The sequence below is a fragment of the Monomorium pharaonis genome, chromosome 8, assembly GCF_013373865.1.
Source record: "Monomorium pharaonis isolate MP-MQ-018 chromosome 8, ASM1337386v2, whole genome shotgun sequence".
Taxonomy (NCBI): Eukaryota; Metazoa; Arthropoda; class Insecta; order Hymenoptera; family Formicidae; genus Monomorium; species Monomorium pharaonis.
This window is the reverse complement of record NC_050474.1, coordinates 520,001-545,226: the sequence shown is the minus strand read 5'-3', so window position 1 is coordinate 545,226 and position 25,226 is coordinate 520,001. Positions and strand designations below refer to the sequence as shown.

The window sequence follows — 25,226 nt, the reverse complement described above, 5'->3', positions numbered from 1 at the left end:
ATTATATTCATTATTTGATGTATCACACAGGGTCGGTTTCCAACTTTTTGGTAAATTTACCTATCAGGTAAGCATGTGTCTATCTTCATTTCTTTTCTTAAATAAATAAAGACAAACATATATTTACCTGATAGATAAATTTATCAAGAAGTTGGAACAATCGACCCTTAAATAAATAAAGACGAACATATATTTATCTAATAGGTAAGTTTACCAAAAAGTTGGAACAACCGACCCACAATCGTGCATTGGTTGAAGCCGACACAGAAACCAGTACTCTTGGTTACTTTTTACTCCATGCTTGGACTACTTGGAGTTGGAGAGAGCTAGTTGCAGCTGGCTGGTGGAGAGTGATCAGAGAGTAATGGCTGTGCTGTGTCGTTTAGGATCGTTTCGTCATATTAATATATTAATTTCACTATTAGATGGATATACTAAAAAATATTGATGTCGATGTAATTAAGTGTAAGAATCAAATTTTGACGGAAAGTAGTTCACTTTGATTCTCTACTGTAGAAGTAAAACGTTAACTGCATTTTCAGGCATGAATTCTATACGGCGTCGTTAGGACGAAGTTAGGTAGGTTATCTACTGATTAGAATTAAAATACTAACTAGTTACTATTAAAACAACGCGAATTTAATCGGAAGTAAAGAAAAAATTTAAGTAACAAGGTGTTATGTATTGTAATATTATTTTGTATTATCGTGGAATTGCTTTTCCATGTATAATCTATAGAAACAAAAACTATAAATATTACACATTAATTCTTAATGTATATTTTATTGTTAATTAAATTCAATAATCTTCGAAAAACAAGAATATTTAGAAAATAAGCGTATGTAGGTTTTTTTATATGAAATTTAAATAAAATATTTTTTACATTATTTTTGTAGATATATCTTGCTTTATTTATTCAATTTGACGAGATATCTATCTAGCTATAAGTAAAATGCACAGTATATGTATATCAGTTTTTAAATCAATTAACTTGTCTAATTTAACCTCAGAAAGAATATGATTATTTAGAATATTCAAAAATATTAGAATATTTAGAAATACAGTAAAGATAGACATATGTTTATTTAAAATATAAAATTTAAGTTGCATTTTCCAAATTTCATAAATTTATATAAAAAATATTAAATTTTTTTGCATTATATTTTTTAAATAAAATATTACAAAAATATGTTTTTGTAATCAAGTAATGAATAAATTTTTAAAGGTATATCTGTATTATCTGTCTACATATCTTAAAGTAAAAATAACATAATTTATTGTTTTTAGAAGAAGTATCAGTAGGTGTACATACAACAAATTGAAGCATCTTGTGTTAAAAATAATCAAAATGGCACCAGTACCTTTAGAAGGACATCAAACTCCTGTTACAAACAATATTCCGCAGGAAGGCAACCGTGGTGGATCTATATCTTTAGGAATGCTCATAGATTTTATCATACAACGAACGTATCATGAACTCACTGTTCTTGCTGAATTGTATGTAAAAAAATATCAATAAATATGTATATTTTATGATATGAAATCCATTTTTTATCTTCAATTTGTTTAGGCTACCTCGTAAGACAGATATGGAACGCAAGATTGAAATTTATAATTTTTCCGCTCGAACAAGGCAACTATATGTTCGTTTGTTGGCATTGGTGAAATGGGCGAATAGTGCGTCTAAAGTGGATAAATCTACAGTAAGATATATATTTTCACATTTTGTGATCACACAATTAAAACATTCTAATAATTTGTACTTCCTTTCAGCACATAATGGCATTTTTAGATAAGCAATCGTTGCTTTTTGTTGATACTGCGGATATGTTGGCGAGGATGGCTCGTGAAACTTTGGTGCATGCTAGACTTCCAAATTTTCATATTCCTGCAGCTGTAGAAGTACTTACTACTGGAACGTACGGCAGATTGCCAGCTTGTATCCGAGTATGCATAAAAAAAATAATTATATTAAGAAAAGTATACTTTTAGAAATTATTATATTTTAACATTATATTGTAATTAAACAGGAAAGAATAGTGCCTCCGGATCCCATCACTCCTGCAGAAAAAAGAAGCACATTGCAGAGATTGAATCAAGTCATTCAACATAGATTAGTTACTGGAAATTTGCTACCACAAATGCGTAATTTAAAGGTAAATACATAACAATGAGGTACACAAATTTTGTTGAAAGTTAAAAGATTCTATTATTTTATAGAAGAAAAAACTCGTTTTATTAATTTAAATTTTTCAATTTATTGTCCATTGATACATAGATTGAGTCAGGAAGGGTGACATTTCTTGTCGAACAAGAGTTTTCAGTATCTCTTACGGTTATGGGTGATGGACCAACAGTTCCATGGAGACTATTAGAATTGGAAATTTTGGTTTCGGATAGAGAGACTGGAGATGGAAAAGCATTGGTACATCCTTTGCAAACCCGATATGTACATCAGGTATGTTCATCATAAGAATCAAATTAGCCCTACTTATACCAATTAGATTAACTTTATTTTATTTTATTTTTTTAATTCTTAGAATTTTCTTAAAGATATAAAAAAAGAAAGAAAATAAATTAATCTACATTGGTACAAATGGCTTTAATAGTTTGTATTATTTTGAAATGTGTTTAACAAATCGGATTTTTTCTCTATGATAGGTTGTTCAATCGCGATTGGCTGAAAGTACTAATCCACTATCAGAGGTGTATCATATCTTGCACTATTTTTGTCAGTCGTTGCAATTGGAAGTTTTATATTCTCAAACGTTAAGATTGATTCGGGACAGATTGGATGACCACATTCATGTAGATGAATATACACCTGGCAAATGTCTTTCTATATCTTATTGGAGGTAATGCTAATAGTGACATATATGTTTAAAAAGAATTTGTACATACAATATTTATATTTACACATACGACCTTTTTAGGGAATTAACAAGTAAGGATCCACGATCAGAACTTGGATATAGATTGACCATTCAAGTAGATCAACATGATCCTGCAAGGCCCCTCGCAGTTGTACATATTCCATCGTTGGGTACTAAGGTAAAGCAGTCCACTAAACTTATACTTAACTACACCTATAATGAAAACCAGATTAGAGAATAAATTATTATTAATAATTTAATAATTAATTGAATATTTAAATTATTTTTTAGTTGAAGTAAAAATCAAACTACTGATTTGTTATCACATAAATTATATTATCTTTAAATGTAGTTTAACTAAAAATATAACCCTTTTGACAATAACATGATGCAGGAAAGCGAGATAGCACATAGAGCTATTAGATCGGATCAATTATCGATGGAGTGTTTACTTGTGCACACTATCTATATTCGGACGCGAAGTCGTTTATCTGAATTGAAACAAGAGCTACAAACAATGTTAAAAGATGTTGAATGTGAGAATATATTTTTTATCTTTTTGTTTAATTTAAGAATGAAACAAAGATATTAATTTATATAATATGTTAGGTACTCTAGCAGGATCTCCAGCCATTTTATCAGTACCTATATTACAACCATGCTTACGTGCTGAGCTTTTATTAGTCACAGTTGACACTCATACCGGTATGCTACAGTGTCATGTTCCTCAATATGACGCACCACTTGTCCCAGAATTAACAATGGCCTTGAATGGAGATCACTCACGTCTTCCAACACTTATATCTGAATTAAGGTACTAATTATTACAATAATCTTTATAATCTTTGTGGACTTTTAGTAAGCATACTTAAAGTAAAAAATGGGCCTTTGTGTGACAGATTTTGGATAACGCAGAGACGTTGCGAGAAAACGTTGCAGCATCTACCAGCTACTTCACACGAGCGTTTGCCCGTTTTGCATCATCCAGATCATCCTATGTCTAAGATTAGTCGGCATCGGATGTTCGTGCAATTGCATAGACACCCCACAGTAATATTGGTACATATCTTCACTAATTTTACCAACTACAATAATTTGAAATACACATCTCAATGCGTACATATATATACTTTGCAATGTTTTATTCTAGATTGTTGCATTTAAAGAGAAAGAAAGTTCACCATGTGAAATAGAATGTTCTTTCTATCTCGCTGTAGTGAAGCACAGTTCCATTGAAGATGATCCACACGATGATAGCATAGAAACGGAAATACCGAAAATGTATCTGAAGGTCCAAAGTCTTATCGAGTTTGATACTTTTGTAATTACACATGGCCCATTTACGAGTGTCGATAGTGGTGAGTACCTTTATAAAAGTTTTATATTACATTTTTGAATAAAGTTAAGTATTGGAAGTATACATATACCAGTATCTATTGTCTGTTAATTATGTTTTCTTTTCTCGTTTTTAATTGTATGCCAACTTTTACCTTTCCATTCTTAACACTACAGATCTTTCGGATTCTAGACATTAGAAATTATAGTCAATAGCTACGATAATAACGACGTTATAATATCTTTATTAACTATTAAATTGTTATATGGATAAGTAAATTATTCATGTAGATATGCATGCGTATATAAATTTAGTCTACCCGTATATTTTAGCATGGATATGTAAATATGTAAGTAAAGGATGTATATTGTATTATGTAGTTTGTATTTGTGATACAATTTAGGACTAATCTTATATAATATTTCTTTACTAACAAATTTACAGTAACTTTTAATCTCTAACTACTATCGATAATTATACAAGTATATTAAGTAGGATAATTCTTATTTATTTGTCAGTACCAGGGCACTTCGAGTATTTTCTTTAATTAATATAATTGTAATATTTGTATATATGCGCGCGCGCGCGCGCGCACACACACACACAGAGTTTTGCTAATTATATGTAACTTATATGTATTATATAGTATACATATGTATACTATAATTTTATACATATGTATTTCTTTTCTGTCTTATAGAATGATAGAAAAGGAAGAATGTTTTTCTTGCAAAATTCAAACGGAACTGGTATTAACATATAAATAATCAGTCGGTTTTATACTTAGTTGTGTTATCGAGTTGTAATATACAAACAATTCTCTTGTATTAAGAACATATCTAATTTTAACTCTACCTGAGAATGTTAAAATTTTTACTAATTTTTACTAATACTCTGTTTGTTATTAATATATAATATAATACGGATAATAATTAACATCTGGCATTCAGTGTGGTATTGGCATACTGCTCTGCTACTTTTAGGGGGATTAACGGGTGGATTTTTTAGGGAATAATGATCAAGATGGGGGGTGCATTACAGAAGTGGTGGAGACGACCAACAACAAACGTAGAAACACTGGAGTTGGAGGAAGGACAGACGCAGCAGGAACATCACAGAATAGAAGACCAAAGCATCCAGCTTACTTTATTCCAGAATTGGCACATGTTGTCGCTTTGTGTGACGAACGAATACCATTCGTAACTCTGGCTCAAGAAGTAAGATTTGATTTTTTTATGATTTAATTTTACATAACTCGTCTTTTTCGTTAAGCAAACGATGTTCGAGACAATCTGTATATGACAATAAATTTTCTTGTACAAATTAATTTAATATTAATATGTATATTAATATTTAATATTAAAACTAAATATTATAAAGTATTAAAATTAATATAAATATAATTAAATTTAATATTAATGCAGCTTACTAGGCGGGAGATCGCTCATCAAGGTCTCCAAGTTGAAGCAAATGCCACAGCGTTGGTGCTCAAACTTGTTCAATTGCCTGCGTCATTATCAAGTATGACTACAAGCAGTTTTTGGCATTCTCTTCTCAAAAGGCTCTTGAGTGTCTCGATTAGAGTTCAAGGCAAAGGCATGGCTAAAACTTGGACAGTGGAATTTGTATTTTATGGTAGTCCTCTTTCCAGCGGTCATCCCAAAGAATTAGGTATCAATACTGTTTCTCTATGTAAAAATCCGTTTATCATTATATAATACATATATTTTTCATAATTCTACAGTTTAAAATTAACAATGAGAAATTTATTACAAATTCGTCAATAAATCTTAGTCTTTTATTTAATGTATTATTACACTTAAAAAATGTACATATGTGTATGTGTTGTGTATATATGTAACATATAAAAAACTATGTTTTTATTTTAATTTAAACTAACGGCACATATAATTGCTGTTTTGGCCGAGTAAAATCGGATTTTTTTTGTGAGCAAATAAAATGTCGCATTTTTTTATTTGAACAATAGTTATTATTAAGTACAAATCTTGGATTTTACAGGCTTGCGAAGACCAGTTTATTTTCAATATGAAATGGGTACATCCGACACTGTCTCCCGCACTGTAGATGCCTTATTAAATGACTGGGCACAGATAGTGCATCTGTATTCGCTTGTTCACGATTTGGCCGAATATTTCAAAATGGGTGTGTATGCATTCCAATCAAATCTGGAATATACATAAATTACACTCATAAGTCGCAATATTGTTTTCTTTATTCCAGAGAAATACAACTTACGCAACATGGTTAGCATTAAATCTTATAGTTATAGCAAGCTAGTTGTTGCATATGGTCCAAATCAAGGTGCAACTGTCACTATACAATGGAGTACAAATGACAAAGCTTTCAAGTTGGTATTTGGTAGGGGTAAGTTTTCTGTATACCAATGCTTTTGATATCAGTTTTGTAGAAGTAATTGGAAAAGTTATTTGTAGGAAATTATAATTAAAGTTAGTTTCCCCTTTCAAAAAAATAACTAGTTGCTGTTATTAACTATAAAAATTAAATGGTATCATGTTACAGCTAATTATTTTTTATAGTAACAACTAAAAATTAAGTGACTGATTAACAAAAAAATGTAAGTTAAAATACAGTTGCTGAAAAAAAAAATTAACTCTTAACTTCATTACAAGTAACGAAAGATATTTCTCAATTCTGCAATTTCGAATGTTTAATTGAAATTACGCTTGAGAACTGTGTAATAACGAAAGTCGTTTGCATTTATTTCCAGGTCCAACAAATACAGTGAGCAATGCGCATTCCTTAATGAAGGAACAGCTAGAAGCTCATTTAAATAGACATAAGAATTTAGCACAAATTATTCATATACTTAATGAAACGCTTCAGCCGCTCACGTCAATCAGTAAATTACCATCAATTCCTCAGTTATGCGTGCATGCGGTAAGTGCACGCGTGTACGTGCCTTTTTACGATTCAGATTTACGGCTAAGTTCCTCTCTACAGAGACCACGAGTGCCCGTACAAACGTTTACTATAATGCCGCAGTGCGTCACTTTAGTAAGAATTGCGTATCAAGGAATGTATTGTTTGGAATTGCGTATGCGTGGCGGAGGTTTGGTGAGCTTACGCGACGGTGCTTACAGTCGTTTCGACAGAAGTAACGTCGTTGATGAGTTCACGCCTACGCAAGGTTTAAAGGTAAGACATTAAAAAGGGAAGTTTGTTTATGATAATTAAATTTATTACTTTTCTGTCGAAAAAAGCATATTCTTTTGAGATAAGCATATTGAGAAGCGTATCGTCACAGGCATTCCTGTCGAAATATGTCGACGAGAACGCGGTATTTAGAAGAAGGTCTCAGTCGGAAGATGATAATCCACCATCACCTGTTACTATGGACAGTGACGGTACTGGTGGCAACGTGGGCTTCTTAGGTCATCACAGAAGCGGGCCTCAATCGCCTGCACAGCAACGCGAAGGTCTGAGATTTCATCCACCGCTTACACCACCGTCAGGTAGTAATCCTCATACACCGGCCAGTCCTCATACTGCAAATATATCTCAGGTAGGTTGTCGAATTAAAATAATACACAAGTTAATTTTTTTAGAGATGTTTAATTTTTTAAGGAACGCGGTAACTTTATTACTGCTTTCTTAGGATTTATCTATTTTTTTTCTATATTATAATGAAATATGTTTCTACTAAAAAAATTAGCTTTGTAGTATCACTCTATAACAGAGTCACTTGAATAATTTCAAACTTTCTTTTAGGCAAGTCAACATCAAAGTTTTGGAAGCAGTCCTGCAACTTCGTTTAATTTAGCATCACCACCGTCATTACCGCCAAACACACCTAATATGTTACCACACCCATCTCCTGGATCGGGACTCGTTGCGAATAGTCCTTTAAATCCAATGCATGTTCCCAGTCCAGCTGGTCTCATGCCGACATCATCGCCTGGACCTTGCAGTAATGTTCAAGTAGGGCATTCTCCTGCTAGTTCGTTCATGCAAGCAGGTATGCATAATAGAAAGTTAATTTTTCTATTTTTTCTACTTACGTTTGTCAAGATTTATTTTATTTTTCGTAAACATCAACTACTTTTTTTCTTTGTCTTAACTGAAAAATCTTTGTCACAAAGGAATCGTAAAGGAAATTAATGCAAGGTATAGAAATGGATAGTTTTCATTGTAAAATTGTTACCTTATTGGAGTACCAAGTCGAACAATAACATCAATAAGTAAATTAAATCTATCTGTTACAATGTTGATAACAATACTTCGATTTTTAGGTCATATCGACGGTAGTCCTTTCCCGGCTTCTCAAAGCATGGCTTCCCCGGCTGCTTCTAATTGGCCCGGATCTCCGAGTGTACCGAGACCTTCTCCGGCGAGACCTGGACCAAGTCCGGGTCACGCAGCGCTGCATAGTCCGCAAGCCTCCGATCACAAAACCGGTAGTCACATATCCAGAGTACTACCGCAGAGGTCCTGGGCGGGTGCTGTGCCGACGCTTCTCACGCATGAAGCCCTAGAACTGCTCTGCTGCCCATCGATTCATCCGTCCAATTTGCCAGGTCCGGATATGTCGCCACTTGAAAGATTTCTAGGCTGTGTTTACATGCGAAGACAGTTGCAACGTTTCATTCAACAGGAGGATTGCGTAAGCAAATTCTAAGCGTAATGTAAGATATATAAAATACACACACATAAAATGTAATTTTTTATATGTATATATTATGTTACAGTTAACTGGTATCAATGCCGAACCTGGTGTAGTACATTTCAAAGCCGAGAGTTTGCAGTGCAGAGTCGGATTAAATCCACAACATTTCCAATCTCTTCACATAAAGGTTCTTTCGCTTCCCGAATATAAAGATCAATGGAGCGCGGAAGAATTACAGGTAATCAAAGCGAAAGAATATCTCGTATAAGCGACGCCACTCTTAAGCAAGAATAAATAATTTATTTTATTTGCAGGTTATTGAGAAGTTCTTCGATACGCGAGTAGTCGCGCCACCTTATAAACACAATACGCTATCCGGTTTTGGAAGATTACTTAATGTACGTTTTAAAGTATTAAAAGATTTCGTGCAGATAATGAAGCTGGAGCTAGTTCCCGGTCTTGTGCAGCAGCAGCAGTTGAAGTGGTCCGTGCAGTTTTGTTTGCGTATCCCACCTTCTGCTGGACCAATCGGGCCTCCTGGCTCGGAGGGAGTACACGTTTGCAGGAACAAGATTTTATTTTTCGTGAGTACCACTTATATTATCACTTTATACTCGCACGAAGTTCGCTTATATTTGATCGATTTTTAAGCTTATGATACTTATTTCGCAGTTGCAAATCACAAGAGTAGTTATACCGTATCAAGGGGAAACACTGTCCTTAGTACTTCCGTTCGTGTATGACATCACTACGAATTTAACGCAACTAGCGGAGAGAAGAGATCTCAGTTCTCCATCGGCGATTGCGGCAGTGTCCATGCAGCTAAAAAGATTCGCCGAGTACGGCGCGAATCAGTCAGAGTGTTCGTTGTTCCCTGCTGTACGAGATCTTCTCGCTAATTTCACGTTACCGTCGGAACCACCGGTTATATCACAGGTGAAAAAATCTTAAGTGATCATTAAGAGTATTATTATAGATTATTTCTCTAAAGGCAAGAATCAATTTTTTTACATTATCAAAATTTTCTCGTATTTTATTTTTTTTATTACACTATTAAAATTAACTTTTTCTTAGTTTATCTTTTTGTCATTATATGATCGACTTGATTCTACAAACGCTTCGAAACATTTATGATTAGCCAATTCGTAAAATTCTTTGTTCCGACTGGTCATTCAAATGCTTCAAAGTATTTATAGCATCAAGTGGATCGCACCCTATTATGTATGCAGCATACTTAAATTAGCAAATTTAAAACTAAATCATTTTTATACGATTTATATAAGGAATCACATTTCAAGTTTTATCAATTTATGATTCTACGAAATAACTTTTAATAAATAAAATATATTATTTTAATCTTAATATTATGATATTCCAATATTGTGTGATGAAGACAATATATTTTATTTATTAAAAGTTATTTCGTAGAACAATCATAAATTAATAAAATTTGAAATGTGACTCCCTATATAAATCGTAAAATGCTATAGTTTTAAATTTACCAATTTAAGATATCAACAAATGTAGCCAATAAAATATTTTTAAAAGTCTAATAAAAATAACCTGTACTTAAATTAAATACATCTCTTTGTAATACACAGGTCGTGCCATCCCCAGGAAATCAAGTAGCTTCCGCACAACAGATTCAAAACACGGCGATGCAGATGCATTCGCCCATGACTGGCGGTCAGGGTCCGCCACAAGGACCATACGGAATCCAAGGAATGCAACCAATGGGCATGATGGGCGGACCGCCTCAATAGGACTTGCTTTACTCTCCTAATCCCCTGTGTCTATCAAGTCATCCAACATGGATGAACTAAAAATGTAAACTTCGATTAGAAGAATTCACGGGACAATTCGCGTGCTAATTCTAACGTAAGAAGATTACATTTTAAGGGGTAGGAGAGAAAAAAAATGTTTACGACGTTCAATTCAGTGAAGATTAAAAATAGATAGTAGATAAAAAATGTTCTCTATGTGAATGACAATCTCATATCTGAGTTTGGTACTGTAGATACATATTTTGTATTTAACATCAGTAAACTCTTATCACTAAAGCGGATGTGTTAAAACAAATGTATTAAATTGTATTATAAGAATTAGATAGTAGAATTATATATTAGATTATATCATTAACGTAATTAAACTCAATAATAAATTACTACAGATGTACTATACTTGTCAACGCGACAATTCCTTGGTATTTATATTCCGCTTCATGCAAACTATTTTCAACTGGAAATTATCTGTACACAAGCTTAAATGACAGATCTATTGATGAACCAAGTATCTTTTTATATGTATGAAAAATTTGGTATTAATGTGAGTACGAAAAAATAAAATTTATGATGCAAATAAAAGGTATATGCGAATAAACAAATGCACAATGTTCATAAATATATTCTTAGATTTAGGACGAGTCTACGTACTATGTTTTCAAATATGCGAACGACGATTTTATCAGACATACAATTTTTATATACATATACAAAAGTTTCATGTTTTAATCTGATTTTTATTTTACATACAAGCTGTAGGGAGTAATATGTTTTTGTATCAAATTATTTTTAATTTTTTGCATCTGTGCATCTACTTTAGAGTACGGATTTAGCAAATTGATTGATTTTTGGTATGTTTCCATAATCGTTATCAGAAATGAAACAAAGAAGAAATTCGCATTACACATTTTATCTGGCATTTATGAATAATATATATAAAATTTTTATTTTGGTTCTGTGTGTATACAGCTTTTTTTTTACAAAAAACATATAATACTCTTAACAAAAATCAATCGTACTATATTCTTAATATATGCAATTGTACAGTACTCATAGTTAATAATAATGTATTGGAATACAACTGTATATCAATAATCGCATCTCAAATATATACACTTTTAGGTCAGGTATCAGTCTCTGTATATAAAATTTGAATACATTTTGATACACCTATTTCACATGATAGTTCTTAATTGCACCGAAACGAAACCAAACGTTACTAAATATCTTAAACTTTGAACTTAAACTAAGCAATATTATGCGTTCTTGGCCGTGTTTGTGTTTTATCTTTTTTTGTAATCTCTTATCGTTACAATATATTTCACATAGTATTTCAAAAATAATTTTTTGCACAGTAGCTTATTCTTTGTATCTTTAGTACCAAAAGATACTTGTGTAGATGCGTAATCAATTTAATATATCATTATATATTGATTAACGCAAAACTAAATGTATCATAGCATACAACTACAACACGCGCTTTTATATTCATTATTCATTTTTATCGCAATTTCAGAGTAAACACGTAAACTTGTCACATTAAATCTTGACTCGACTTCCACAAATTCTACGTATGAGATTTCTAAACTGGTGTCTTAGGCTTTTCGTTTTTTAAACTGTTTTTTCGATTTTAAATAACTTTTCTGAAATTTATACATTCAATATTATGGGACTACATATTAAACAGTGTTATAAAGATCAGGTCATTCATATTGCAATATTTATCCCCATTTATTCGATTGACTACGAGTTTGACGACCTTGATTTTGTCAAATACATAAATGCAAGATGATGTATACTTTATTGTGAAAAAATGAAATTATTATTTCAAAACTATTTTCTTCAATTTATTTTTTCCGTGATAAAACAAAAAATAATTTGCAGAAAAGTTTCTCCCCTCTGGTATTTACGGTATATCGGCATTCACGTAGGGGTTAAATTGCAATAGAAAAGACCTTTACATTATTTTTTAAGATATTTGACGGACACACTATGCGAACGTTTAAAAATAAATATAAATATCCATAGTGCATAATGTTGCATGCAAAAAACGTGATCTTTATCTCTCTAAAATTAAACTGCACATTATATAAAAACAAGCATTTCACTATATATTATAGTCTTTAAACTATCAGCTAACGAGTTAATGAGAATTTCAATCCTCCAATTAGTCTGTACGATATCTCGTGCATCGCTCTTATGCGACGCATAATCTGTCGTTAATTATGCGTTACAATAATTCATAAATGTATATAATAAAATACTCTTTTGACATAACTTCAATACTTGTGTATCAGAGGTAAAAGGAGGTTTGATTTGTTACTTTCTCTATCGCGAGAACAGTGATGTGCAGCACATTTTCATACACGGCAATCCGAAAAATAACGTAATTCAATGTAAGCACTTTGACATCGTGACTTGTCCATAAAGTATGTAAAATTGCTTCTGCCAATCTCTATACCGTCATTCAACAATGACGTGTTATTCCTATTCTTTAGACAATTATATGATTTAATATATATATACACACATATATATATATATACATATACACATATACATATTATATATATATATACATACATATATATACATATTATATGCGCCAATTTTTTGTAATTACTCAGGTACACATATACATATATGTATTTGTGTGTGTGTGTGTGTGTGTATGTATGTATAAAAGAAAAATTATAAAGCTAGAAACATATATCAGCTTGAAGTCAAAATGTATCACGTAAGCATAAAATTTGTATCAGTTACATAGAATGTTACGTGAAAATAAAAGCATTCCTCATCTTTCTCGCCAATAAATCCTTCAAATGAAACATAATCTTGCGAGTAAATGTATTTTTTAATGGCTCGAGCAATCAGCTCATTAGCATTATCTCCGATTATATTCCTCCGAGTACTACTGAAACAATGATCTTTGTGCAAGACTATATTTAGTAAGTGCATAAGAAGCGCTTCCACCAAAAAATATTGCCGAACGCAATAAAACAGCGGAAAAAGATATGCCAAGAAGTACGTCAGATTCGCGTCACGAGTTAATCTCGTTCAATGTCCCACTGTCCGCTTTGAGAGATGAACGAAACATCGCGTGAGTATTCCATGTTGCGAGTACAAGCATCTAAAACGTCTTCAAAAATATTGTAACATCATCGTATCGCGTATGTACATCTACTGCGTTATCGACATTTATTTGTGGACGACGCATTAACTTATGGATAATCAAGAGCCGGAAGATAAAAAGGAAATCCTGATGACAAAAATTCTCATATCATGTTTTTAAGAATTATTTATATTTTAAGGGAAATAAAATTTATGAACATTTCTGAGAAAAATTTTAATTTCTTAGATTTTACAAGTTTTCTTCGAAGATCTTACAATAAGAAATTTGAGAATTTTTTAGAATTTACATTCGGTAAGTGTACAAAGTATTTGTACAGCAAGCAATATTTAAAAAACCTTATTTCTAAAAAATAAATATTAATTAACAATTTATTAACAAATAAATTGTATAATCGATAATATTATTTTAACTAAAAAGATACAATAATTAAGAAAAGCATTTATAATTGATTTCAAGACCGTCTCAAGTAGTATCTTAAAATGCTAATACAGTTGATTGGTTGATGACATCAGACAATACTTAAGATGGTCTTAACTATTAGATTTGATTATGAATACCGACCTAAGTCATCAAGATCTTATTCTAATAATAAACAAAAATAAAAAATATTTTTCTAGCCACACAGCTACTTATATAGAAATTCTAAAAAAATAATATGAAAAAAGTTTTCACCAGTTTTCAGCGGAAGGAAAAGAAAGGAAAGGAAATTGGTGCACCTTCGCCCACGGCCACAATGTGTCTCGGGCCATTTCTCAATCATTTTAAACGCTTGTACCTCCCGTAATATACAAACACTTAGCAAAACTACGAAACGTTAGCAATTTACAGTGACGTTTTTGAGATATTTCGTATCATAATATATATATTTACATGCGTATATCGCTTGCAATACGCTACGCGAGATATATATATTTATCAATCTTACATATATATACACAACGTAAAATATATAAGATTGATGGGTCCGCACCTGAGCTCTCCTTCGAGAAAAAACCGCGTAATGCCTAGCCATATCTCCTCTTACGTCACTGCCAATCGGTCTTTTCTCTTTATTTTTTTCATTTTTTTTCACCCGAAACGTTTCGTCAACTCAAGCGTCAAAGAATTGGTTTTCTGTCGGCCGACTTCTCAGCTAGCCTAGGCTTGGCTAGCAGCTAGAGTTTCAAGCAAGCAAGGCACAGGAGCACTAAGGGCTCAACGTGCTAGGAGGCACTACTCAACAGTTCCATGCTCTTAATGCCTCGTCAACAGCAGCACCAACAAGTTAACACTGGAAACGAAAATGTCTAGAATGTGCGGCATGAACAATTAATAGCGATGTAAAATAGCATCGTAAAACTACCGTCCGCATTAAGATTAATTCGTCGATTAACTCGTATGTACGTACGCGCACGCCGGCACGGAGAGAGAACAACGAACGAAATCATCTCGTCGAGTCGATAGTCGCACACACACAGTGCAGCACGCGGTCCGCAATTACAATTAACGGCGTAGATCCTCCAAACAAGATACTCGCATAGTATCCATGCAGCACGGAAGATTTGCGGAAACATTGCGAAAAGATTGCAATACCGTTGATACGTTCATACGGCACAAAAAATAAAACATTTCAACAACATTGCAGAAACATTGTCAAGTTGCTGCGACATTGTTGTAAAATGTTCCGTGCTGTATGGAATTGATATGTTGCTGCAACACTGACATAGAAATGTGCCAATGCTGCCGCAACTTTTGCGTAGAAATGCAGCAATGAGTTGGAACATCTACTTTGCACTGCAGTTTGCCTCGATGTAACCGGAAAGCCCATGTGCCGTATGGGGCATCGTCGTTAAATCTAGAAAAGTTCAGGTACGGAAGAAAACGCGTAAGATCATTTGTGCATCTTTTTTTTGCATTTCTAGTCGATACAATCGGCACATGTGTCACGCACACGCGTGATCGAATTCCGCGAAAATACACCATCATCCTCGTTTACTCGCGATCTTCTCGAAATGAATAAAGAATCGGTATAGTTTCTTTCGCGTTTCACTTGTACGACGTCGCGCCGAGGTATCGCAGAAACTCTACAAAAATATACTCTATCTAAATATATATACACGCATCTCGCTAAGGAAATAATGATATCTTCGATTCGTAAGATCCGCATCAAATCGTTGCAGTGTGCGTACAATTTAATTTCTCAATTTTTTCAGTCTTGACTTTTTTTTGGTTGTTACCTGGTTTTCGGCTTTGGCCCTCAGCGTGTGTTCGGTGCGCATACGTACAGAACTTTGCGTATACAGCTGTGTGTGTGTGTGTGTGTGTGTGTGTGTGTGTGTGTGTGTGTGTGTAAAACATTGAAAGTACACTAACATACATATTATCGATTTCTTATGAACGTGTATGGACTTTTCCTCGAAGTTGTACGTCGTCCCATTTTACAATAATTTTTGTGTTCTTTACATATGTAAACGTGAATGAGATAAGATACCTTATCTTGCGATCTCTGCGATGTATCTGTTAGGTACCGTATAGCGTTTGCAACATTGAGATAATAGATTGCTGACTAAACTACTATAACTAATGAGAAGGGAAAAAGGAAACAGTTAAATGTTTGTGTCACTTGCGTATCACAATTCCGAATAGAATTTTACCACATATGTTTAATAACTATCGTGCCGATAGCTGTTCGGATACCGTAAGTAAACACCGTGAAACAAAATGAAATCACGCTGAAGCTCAAATGAAACTTACAGGCCCAATTGCATACTCGTTTGATTTCAAATAAACACATTTGATAATTTATCGTTCCGTTCTCAGAAAAATTGCAGCGCATACTACAATAGAGAAGAACGAATTTTGCGCGCCCATATATTTAATGTTAAATTTGTAATTAGTTGAATTACGTAAATGCATTATTTTCGGAAACAATTTAATTAGTGACTCATGTGTTTTCTAAGTTTTGGCCTCGTCTATTAGTAATCTCACGGCTATTGCTTCGTAACTAATTCGTAAATTCTTTATATGCAGAATTTGAAAAATGTCTAATTATAATAATTAACGTCGTTTAGATTAATTATAAACATGAAACAACAATTGCACATATTTAAACGTCTAATGTATTATGCTATATACTTTACATTTTTTCCCCATTTGCATACTTTATTCCTTTTAATCACTCTATGCATTTAATAATTGGTTAATACATCGTTAATACAAAGTGTCTCTCGCTAAATGCACTTTCTTTGAATTATATTTTTCTTGCTAATTCTAAGCTAATTTTTCCTTTACAAAGATGTCAAGATTAAGAAAAGCGCTTTGAAAAATGGATAACAAAATTATTTTTTTGAGTTAATTTCAAGTGGAGATTATATTTTAGTAAAGTTTTAGACATATAAGAATATGTTAAAAATGTATTGTTTCAAAGATAAAAAAATTGTGATAAATATTTAATTCTTCGTTAAGGAAAAATCGACTAAAAAGTGGCCACAATTTAGAAGAAGTGACACTTCATCGAGGGACGCTTTATAAATACTGAAACAATAAAAATAATTACTTTCCAATTAATGATCATATCAATGCATACTTATAATTTTCATTATCACAAGATATACCGTCTTTGTTTCACAATATTCCATTCCACATATAGAATCTTCTACTCAAAATAAACCAACGCTAATCATTCTACACCTGTTACGAGTTAACGGGTTACAGGTGTCAACGTGACGATGCAACCGGGCCTCTCTCTCTCTCTTTCTCTCTCTTTCTACTTCCGTACATCTGGCTCTCTGCCTCTGTCAAATAATATACAATAGCATGGCCATGCAAGGGTGGAGAGCAAAGCTACCATGCCTCAATAGAATTCAAAGAACGCTTGTAGAGTAGAATAGATGATAGATCTAGATGCTGCAGCGCGAAGCGGCAACAAGGAAGGGATCGGCTGTCAATTGACAGCTTCACCTCCGTCTTACTTGAAAGCAAACCCCATCAAAATCATCATCCTTACTTCAGCACCTCACCAGGCCTGTCTCGACGACACGTCTACACAAGCTAAAAGAACGTCCATTTGTCAATGCCTTCCAATTGAGAAAAGGTTCTACTTTAATAGAATGGATTGTGATCAATTCAGATGGATACGTGCGTATGTAACACTCGTAAACTTTTTGCATCCGCGACGAGGCATTCACCTCGCCGTCGAGGATTTGAATGTGAAATTGTGCTGCACTCAACAACACTTTCACTACCGATCAACCTCAGTCGTTTATGAAGTGATTTGGAAATCGTGCGACAGTTTTTATTCGTATTAACAAAATACAAGTTATTGAAAATAACTATGATCTGATCAAATAAATATGATTGAACGAATGTTCAAGAATCCTGGGAAAGCAAGCTGCCCGATGGGCGATCGTAACCGAGATACGAACAATTAAAACATTATTATCGCGAATTTAGCTATCTCTCATTTCACGTTCTTCGAGCGAAAACTTGGACGTCAAAATTGTTAGGAGGAATATTTCGATACGATATGTAACATTATTGGTCATTTTGTCTAAATTTGAAAGCATTTTTTTAGTACCACGTTGCAAGACAATAACGAAATACAAGTGTTGGCACAGATCGTTCAAGCGAGCGTTGAGCGGATAGAAACGAGTTATGTTAACAATGAGCGCGAATTATAAAAAGAATCTCTAAATATTTTCGTCCACGTAACATACACGTTGAAAAAGTTTTTTTTCCATTTCTATATCAATGTAAATAAACTTTAATTTCAATTAAACTTCTTATCATTTTTTAAATTCTTATATATTAAAAAATATTAATATTTCAAATTAAAATTAATATATTTCATATAATCAACTCAAAATTATCATTGAATAAGAATTTTTTTTTCTTGACAGAACTATGTAATTTCTTTATATAAGCAAATAACTATTGTTTGACGCTTTATATAATGTCAACTATTTCAATAATTAACATTTCGAAAAAAATCTCAAAACAGGAATATTTTTATGTACGTACAGAACTAAAAAGAGAAAGTAGGTTAAACCGAGATTAAAGTTAATCTGCAGTAGTAGAAATGGTTATTAGTTACCAGAACAGTTAGAGAAGAAAAGATTTTCTACATGCGTCGAAATATTGAACGATTTGCTCGCGATGTCCACTATACTGACGTGCATTCCGTATTAATAATCTCAGTGAAAGCAAATACTTAATACATTGGCACTTTAGCGCCGAAATACAGCGCTTGACAACCGACACGCAACTGATTCCGCGATTGGCGGATGTGGTAATTTGGCACATGCAACTCTAAAGCTCTCGCGTTGACAAAGATTATGAAAAATCCTCTATACGTCTTCCGCTCAACGCGATTTTCGTTGAAATTCGTATGATGAATTAACGTGCGAGCGATCGAAGGGCTCGAGTAATCCGAAAGCGATGGGCCATCGTGATGAACGACCGCTTCATCAATCGTGTAACGTTAAATCATAGCTTTTGATACGCAACCCTTCAATCCCTGTTACGTCATAGTTCTGAGACTGAAGCGCATGATGCGGTACGATGCCATCGGATTTAACTTGCGTCGCCATTGCGTTAGAAAGTACACGAAAGCATGTACGTACGTATATGCATATATTATACATACATATATACGTATGCATGTATACATATGTAGGTACATTGTATATGTACATACGTATATATTAAGCATACACGTACAAACACAGTCGAGGTAATCGCGAAGTGTCCTTAGAGGAAAAAGAACTGCGTTCAAAAGAACTGCTGGCAGAAAGCTTAGCACATTCTGCTCTCGAGGTTACTCCTTGCCAGAAGGTTCTACGCATCGATAAACTGCAAAGTGTTAAAGAGGTCATATTTTACACCGTAAATGAACAGAGCTGACGGTCCCTAATGACCAAGGAAATCGTTCAGCGGAAATAAGTAAGTTACTTTTGCGCACGCATTTAATATCCTAATTTTAGTAACTGACTTTAACACCGAGCCTACCATGTTGTGGACGCCAGTAGCAGCAGGCTAGATACAACGCCAGGATAATGACCAGGACCTCGACGAAGACCAGGGTAGCGGCCACACCGATCACTATCGCCGCGTTCTCCTCGATGGCGGTCATCATGGCCTTGTAGCAACCCTAATTTAATAAGCAATCATATACGTCAATCCTTAACACATGACATGTTAACATAGCGTTCATTTATTATAATAGCGACAAAACAAAATCATTCAGTATGCTTTGAATCATTAAAATTTTGTAATATTATTTCTAATAACTGATTGTAAAAGTATAAAAGTATTTGTTAACTTTTTATTTCGTATGTTAAATTATCATCATAAGTCTCTTTTTACAAATAATTCTACAAATTTTTCCGCCAATCGATCTTTATATAAAATAACAAAAAGTAATAATAAAAAAATTGCATGGATTAGAAATGTATATAAAAATTCGAATAGATTTACGTATTTAATATGGATGTTAAAGACTAATTTTATATAAAGTATCTCACTTTCATTACACTGTTTAAATCTGAGATTAAATAGTGAAAAATATGTAATATCGAAAAAAGATCAAATAATAATTAAAAGATTAAATCTCATCACTAAGAAGATCAATTTAAAAATAATAACTAAGTTCGTATGTGAAGCTCGTATAAACGTTTTCTTTGTCACGCATAACACGGAACCGTAGTACTTATTCCAATACATCTTTATGGATGTTTTTCTTTTCATCTTTATTCGATGTACGAGAATTAGGAGCACGCAATACCAATGTCGAGTCACGCTCAGAAAATTGTCAAGGGGAAAGTGTGTTATACGTGAATAGGCATACGTATGACCTATGCTCGTACTACAGTAATTACATCTAGCATGCAGGATCGAGCGTAGGATACGCTGAATATAAAAAAAGAATTGCTAAAGTAAGACTTACCGTTTGATAATACGAGTTAGACACGGTGGGATTAATTGGACACGTAGAATCCTTCAAAGCACCATTATTTTCTTTTATACAACAGGCATCGGGGACCATTTTTCCAGTTGCAACAGTCCAGTTTCTATTCTCACTGAAGTCCCGGAAATTTTCCACGCCACAACAATGAAGCTAAGGATTTTTTAATTGGTATTAGATATCTTGTTTTGCTTATTCTTAGTAATCTGTACAATTTTTCTTTATCTATTTACTGATTGTAAGTCATCGTAATCCCAAGAAGATAAACAAATGCAAAAGATATATTTAAATTATTAAATTATTGACTTTTGGAATAATTTAAATTAGTAATTTAATTTAACGCAATACCTATTGAAAGCGTATGGCATTATATAACATAATATGTCTCACAACTATCGAATTTTAGGAATAAAATATGATCGTTACACAATTACATTTTTAAACAAAAAATTATATTTTAATCAAATTTGTATAAAAATTATATCTAAAAATATTTTAATTAAAGTTCGCAATTTATTATTTCAAAGTTTTATTTTAATATTTTCTTAAACAGTCATTTTTTTTACTGATGATCTTCAGCGATGACTGCAATGACTTTAGTATAGATAGTATGTATAACATTACTTCATAATTCATCCACTTTCCTATCTATTTTCCCTATAAATTTATCATGACACTTTAAAACAAAATTCTGACGAACGTTTGTAATATGCAATTTCGCTTTAAAGTGGTACAATAGCGAATACCGATAGCTGTCGTCTGTGATATTACCAGCTTTCACTTACAACAAAGCGCCAAAGTGCAGTTGGCGAACCACTTGGCAAATTAATAGCATTTACACATGCAAGATAAATAAAATCCGGAAGAATCAATATATCATTAATTCGCTCGTCACTGACTCTCGAAATCAATTATCAAAAATTAACGGTATTCATTAACAATAATTAGAAACTTTACCTTACTCATAATACCGTCCCACGCGACAATCACCGTATCAGTTTTATCGCCCGTGGTATAATACTTGGCGATAGTCGTCTTCAAGAAATCCTGCGTACCTTTCTCAACCTGTAAATTTCATTCTCAGATAAATCTTATAAAAAATACATATTAATTAAATAATATTTGTTGATACTAATTTTTTTCTGTATAGAATTTGAACATGGAGAATATGATAACTATATGAATACGCACGTCTCCTTTAAGTCCAAAAGCGAGGCCGACTACCACACACTCCAAGATTAAGACCAACAAGATTAGAATGCCGTACTGTAATCACAAAAAACGTTTTTCCTCCTTTTGTGTAACTCCATTCTGATACGCATCCGACATCGTCGACAAAGCAATAATTTTAATGAAGAAATAAGACAAAAAATAAGTCAAAAACACATGAGTAGATTGCATCGGATAAAATTCAATTTTTTCGAAAACGGAAAATAATTTTAAGAAAGAGAAAATTTGTTCTACGTTTTCGATTTATCTTTTTCGGTAAATATCCTCTCTTCCTGATTGTACCAACAATGATGAAGCTCATTTTGTAACAGCTCACTTATTAACTCAAGTTTTATTGCATGGGCATTAAAACGTAACGTTTCTATTTCTAGATACAAAACACATAAGAAATGCATGAGCAATCAGCAATCTTTACATGTATATCCGTGTTCCGCAAGTCTCTATATAATTTTACGTCAGACCGTTCTGAGAATAAGTATAGAATATGTATAAACGAAATAGAATCGCGAGCGAAACGAGTTTTATCAGAACGAACTTACGACACAGAGAAGACACCTGGACTCGAACATAGCGCCGCAATACCCGAGGAAACTGATAATGAATGTGAGAGCACCAGCAATGATAAGAATGTAGGCGATCATCTTGATGACATCGGCGTCCGTTTTGTTCTGCAAAACAGAAAGGCGCGATGAGAATACGAATCGTCCTGCGATAAATATTCATCAGTCGGAGGCGCGGAGAATACGAGATTGCGCAACATTACGAGCATCCTAGAACTTCTTTTCAATCCAGATCTCACGCATTCATTGTGATACGCAAATTTACTTAACTTATAATAATAAAAAATGTTTGTTGCATTTATTATTATTATAATATAATGTACAATTATTATGTAATGTAAAGAAATTAAAATATAAGAAACTCAAGATTTTATACAAAGCAATAAAATAAAATTAATTATCAAAGAATGAAAGCGTTATTAATTATGTAGAGAAACGATGTTTCAGACACAAAAATTAAACTCATAATAAAAAATAACTTAATAAAAATTAAAGAAAGAGAGAGAGAGAGAGAGAGAGAGAGAGAGAGAGATCTTCGTGTATCGTAATACTGATTCATAGTTTTCGCGGTCGGTGGAAAATTTACGATCACTTATTACAAATCATGGGATTTTCAATTTGGGATCGTCTCGTGTTTTACGAACCAAATTATAGGATTTCGAACAACTCGTCTTAAAACCATCTGGTTCGATTTTAAACTCGAACCATTAATTGGATTTTTATAGATCAAAATACATCGTTGAAATTGTCGTTGATAATTGTGCTAATCTAATAATATCGCCTACTTCTTTTCCTCAGATGTATATTGTATATTGTTATGTATATTGTTAAATTTAATGTAATGTACAAATTAAGCGCGTTAGTATGCAAACAATTATTAGGTCGAGCTTGTCACCGAGTATCCAACCGCGCGAGTATTGTACAGGAACGTGCTCGATATAAGAGGATGACATAATGGCTCGCGAACGGCACTTGGAATACTTATAAGCTCCCCACATACAAGCTGTCGTCGTGCGTGATAGATATCGAGTTTCACGAGGCGGATCAGAGTACAGAAACATAGGCGCTCCTTTGTACGGGACGTCGCGCGCGAGGAGCAAGGCGGCGCGGCGGCGCATCTGTCGATGAGTGCCACCGTCGCGGGCTTTCCGATCATCGTAAATCTCGTTAAAGGAGAAAATTATACAGGGAAAAGAAAAGAAAAAAAAAGAAAAAACGAGGAGAAAGACACGTTTCCTCGATACACATTTCCCGCCGCTTTCCCGAAGCAACGCGAGCGTTCGGTGATTCTTCACAGGATGCGGTATCTTCGCGTAAATCTTGGAGAGTAAATGAGGTATGCGTGTGCAAACTTGAAACGCGCATAATCCGATCCGATAGTCGGTGATGCCGCAGAGCAACAGAGAATTGTGCTATCTGCCCATCGCGTGTGAAAATCTACCCGTGGAAGAAAAAAGGTTCCTAGGAACTCGAGGAAGGCGTCACTCGATTAATACCTTAAAGGGCTAACAAAAGGAGAAAAAGAGAAGTAAATTTCACCATTTTTTTTTAATATGCAGCAATTGTGTTATAATATTAAAAATTTTTTTTTTCCAAGAATGCTGTATAGTAATATGCTATATTACTATAATTTCAATTCGCAGCCTAAGATAATTTGTCACACATACGTACATCCGCGTTTCAGGTTCTCGCATTGGCATTGAATAATGCATATTCAATTTCTTATTACAGGCTACGATAAATGACGAAGAATCAATTTCGCTGTCTCCTTCCGCCGCGGAATTACTTGGGAATAATTTACAAGTACTTTCGTGGCACTTGTTACGACTTGTGTGCCAGATAAAACGATCACGTCGTTGCGTGACCCATCGTTTTACGGTTCGCGAGAATGTAGCAACGGCTCATAAGGTCTAAGGCGGTTCCGCGATTTGTACCTGCCGCGGATTGCTTCGCGAGCACGTTGACACTCTTATCTCGAACACCTGTTGAACGGAAACAAGGTATTTTTAGTACAGGTTCCACCTTAGTATAGGCGCGCCGACGTTACACGTCTTATTGAACACCAGCCGCTTGATGGTGGAGCGTGTCGTGAAAAATCAGGTCACCAGGTGAAAGGACTAATAAGGCTGTCTCGTGTTCGGTTTCACCGACTTGTTCCGCCAGATTGATCAAAACTATTCGAACGGCGACAGCGAATGATAAGCGAGCCATAACTAGTCAGTTTTAAATGTATGTACAATCTAGTAGGCCTACAACACTATGAGTCATTCATCTTGCAGATCTACATTAGTACTGCTTTACTAATCTAGAAGCTCATTAGCATCAGTAATAATGAATTGTATATCAATGTTATAATGTGACGATGCACTTGTGGCAATAGAGTTGCAAGCTTCATCGGGTTTAGTTCATCAATTTTAGCTCAAGTTTACTTTTCATTAAAAAAGTATTATATATAATACTAAAAAATAAAAGTGTTAAATAAACAATAATTTTTCTTGAAATATTTCTGATCGATCAATTCGATATCTTTTAAGGTATTTTAATTATCGACGCTCGTGTTAAAAAAAAAGAATTTTTTCTTTAATCTCTTTACAATTGTTTTAAGTAATTATCAGTAAACTGCAGAATTTTTCTTAGATCTTACAAGAGTAGTCAAGATAATTTAAAGTAATTGAATTCAAGGATTAAAAACGTGAGGTTCTAATAAAGAATACACGATTTGCGCGAG

The 25,226-nt window shown here is 33.5% G+C and overlaps 2 protein-coding genes across 11 annotated transcripts in view; one reads left to right on the top strand and one right to left on the bottom strand.

Annotated features, from left to right (window-relative positions):
* The first annotated feature begins 215 nt into the window (after positions 1–215).
* On the top strand, positions 216–11,765 carry LOC105832467 (mediator of RNA polymerase II transcription subunit 14). 5 transcript variants are annotated; one of them, XM_028189968.2, is made up of 25 exons: positions 216–465; positions 543–579; positions 1,291–1,497; positions 1,571–1,703; positions 1,774–1,947; positions 2,031–2,156; positions 2,279–2,458; positions 2,662–2,855; positions 2,934–3,051; positions 3,268–3,409; positions 3,483–3,687; positions 3,773–3,932; positions 4,024–4,231; positions 5,218–5,426; positions 5,634–5,880; positions 6,229–6,372; positions 6,451–6,594; positions 6,959–7,386; positions 7,496–7,753; positions 7,960–8,206; positions 8,481–8,851; positions 8,937–9,092; positions 9,169–9,438; positions 9,527–9,790; positions 10,456–11,765. In XM_028189968.2, the coding sequence occupies exons 3-25, from the start codon at positions 1,349–1,351 to the stop codon at positions 10,615–10,617; spliced, it is 4,689 nt and encodes a 1,562-aa protein (XP_028045769.1). In that variant the 5' UTR covers positions 216–465; positions 543–579; positions 1,291–1,348; the 3' UTR covers positions 10,618–11,765. The 5 variants fall into 5 exon arrangements, with proteins under 5 accessions (XP_028045769.1, XP_012528881.1, XP_012528883.1 ...); XM_012673427.3 differs by having other exon boundaries at positions 1,288–1,497; XM_012673431.3 differs by having other exon boundaries at positions 217–579; positions 1,288–1,497; positions 5,251–5,426; positions 6,959–7,128; positions 7,192–7,386.
* Positions 11,555–25,226, bottom strand: part of LOC105832469 (tetraspanin-1) — a 32,255-nt gene continuing 18,583 nt past the window's right edge. For 4 of the 6 annotated variants that reach the window (XM_012673434.3, XM_012673435.3, XM_012673433.3 and 1 more), the window contains 6 exons: positions 22,478–22,606; positions 21,900–21,974; positions 21,666–21,773; positions 20,691–20,861; positions 19,754–19,895; positions 11,563–17,797 (listed from right to left, as the gene is read on the bottom strand). In XM_012673434.3, the coding sequence (XP_012528888.1) occupies positions 17,763–17,797; positions 19,754–19,895; positions 20,691–20,861; positions 21,666–21,773; positions 21,900–21,974; positions 22,478–22,606 (660 nt within the window). In that variant the 3' untranslated portion in view covers positions 11,563–17,762. Of the gene's footprint in view, positions 19,598–19,753; positions 19,896–20,690; positions 20,862–21,665; positions 21,774–21,899; positions 21,975–22,477; positions 22,607–25,226 lie in introns of all 6 variants that reach the window. The other 2 variants (XM_012673438.3, XM_012673437.3) reach the window with 2 other exon arrangements.

Bases quoted from the DNA above. Each gene is read 5' to 3' on its own strand.
- LOC105832467 (XM_028189968.2), top strand. From the start codon at position 1,349: ATGGCACCAGTACCTTTAGAAGGACATCAAACTCCTGTTACAAACAAT. The intron at 5,881-6,228 runs GTATCAATACTG...TGGATTTTACAG, and splicing joins CGGTCATCCCAAAGAATTAG to GCTTGCGAAGACCAGTTTAT. The intron at 6,373-6,450 runs GTGTGTATGCAT...TCTTTATTCCAG, and splicing joins GGCCGAATATTTCAAAATGG to AGAAATACAACTTACGCAAC.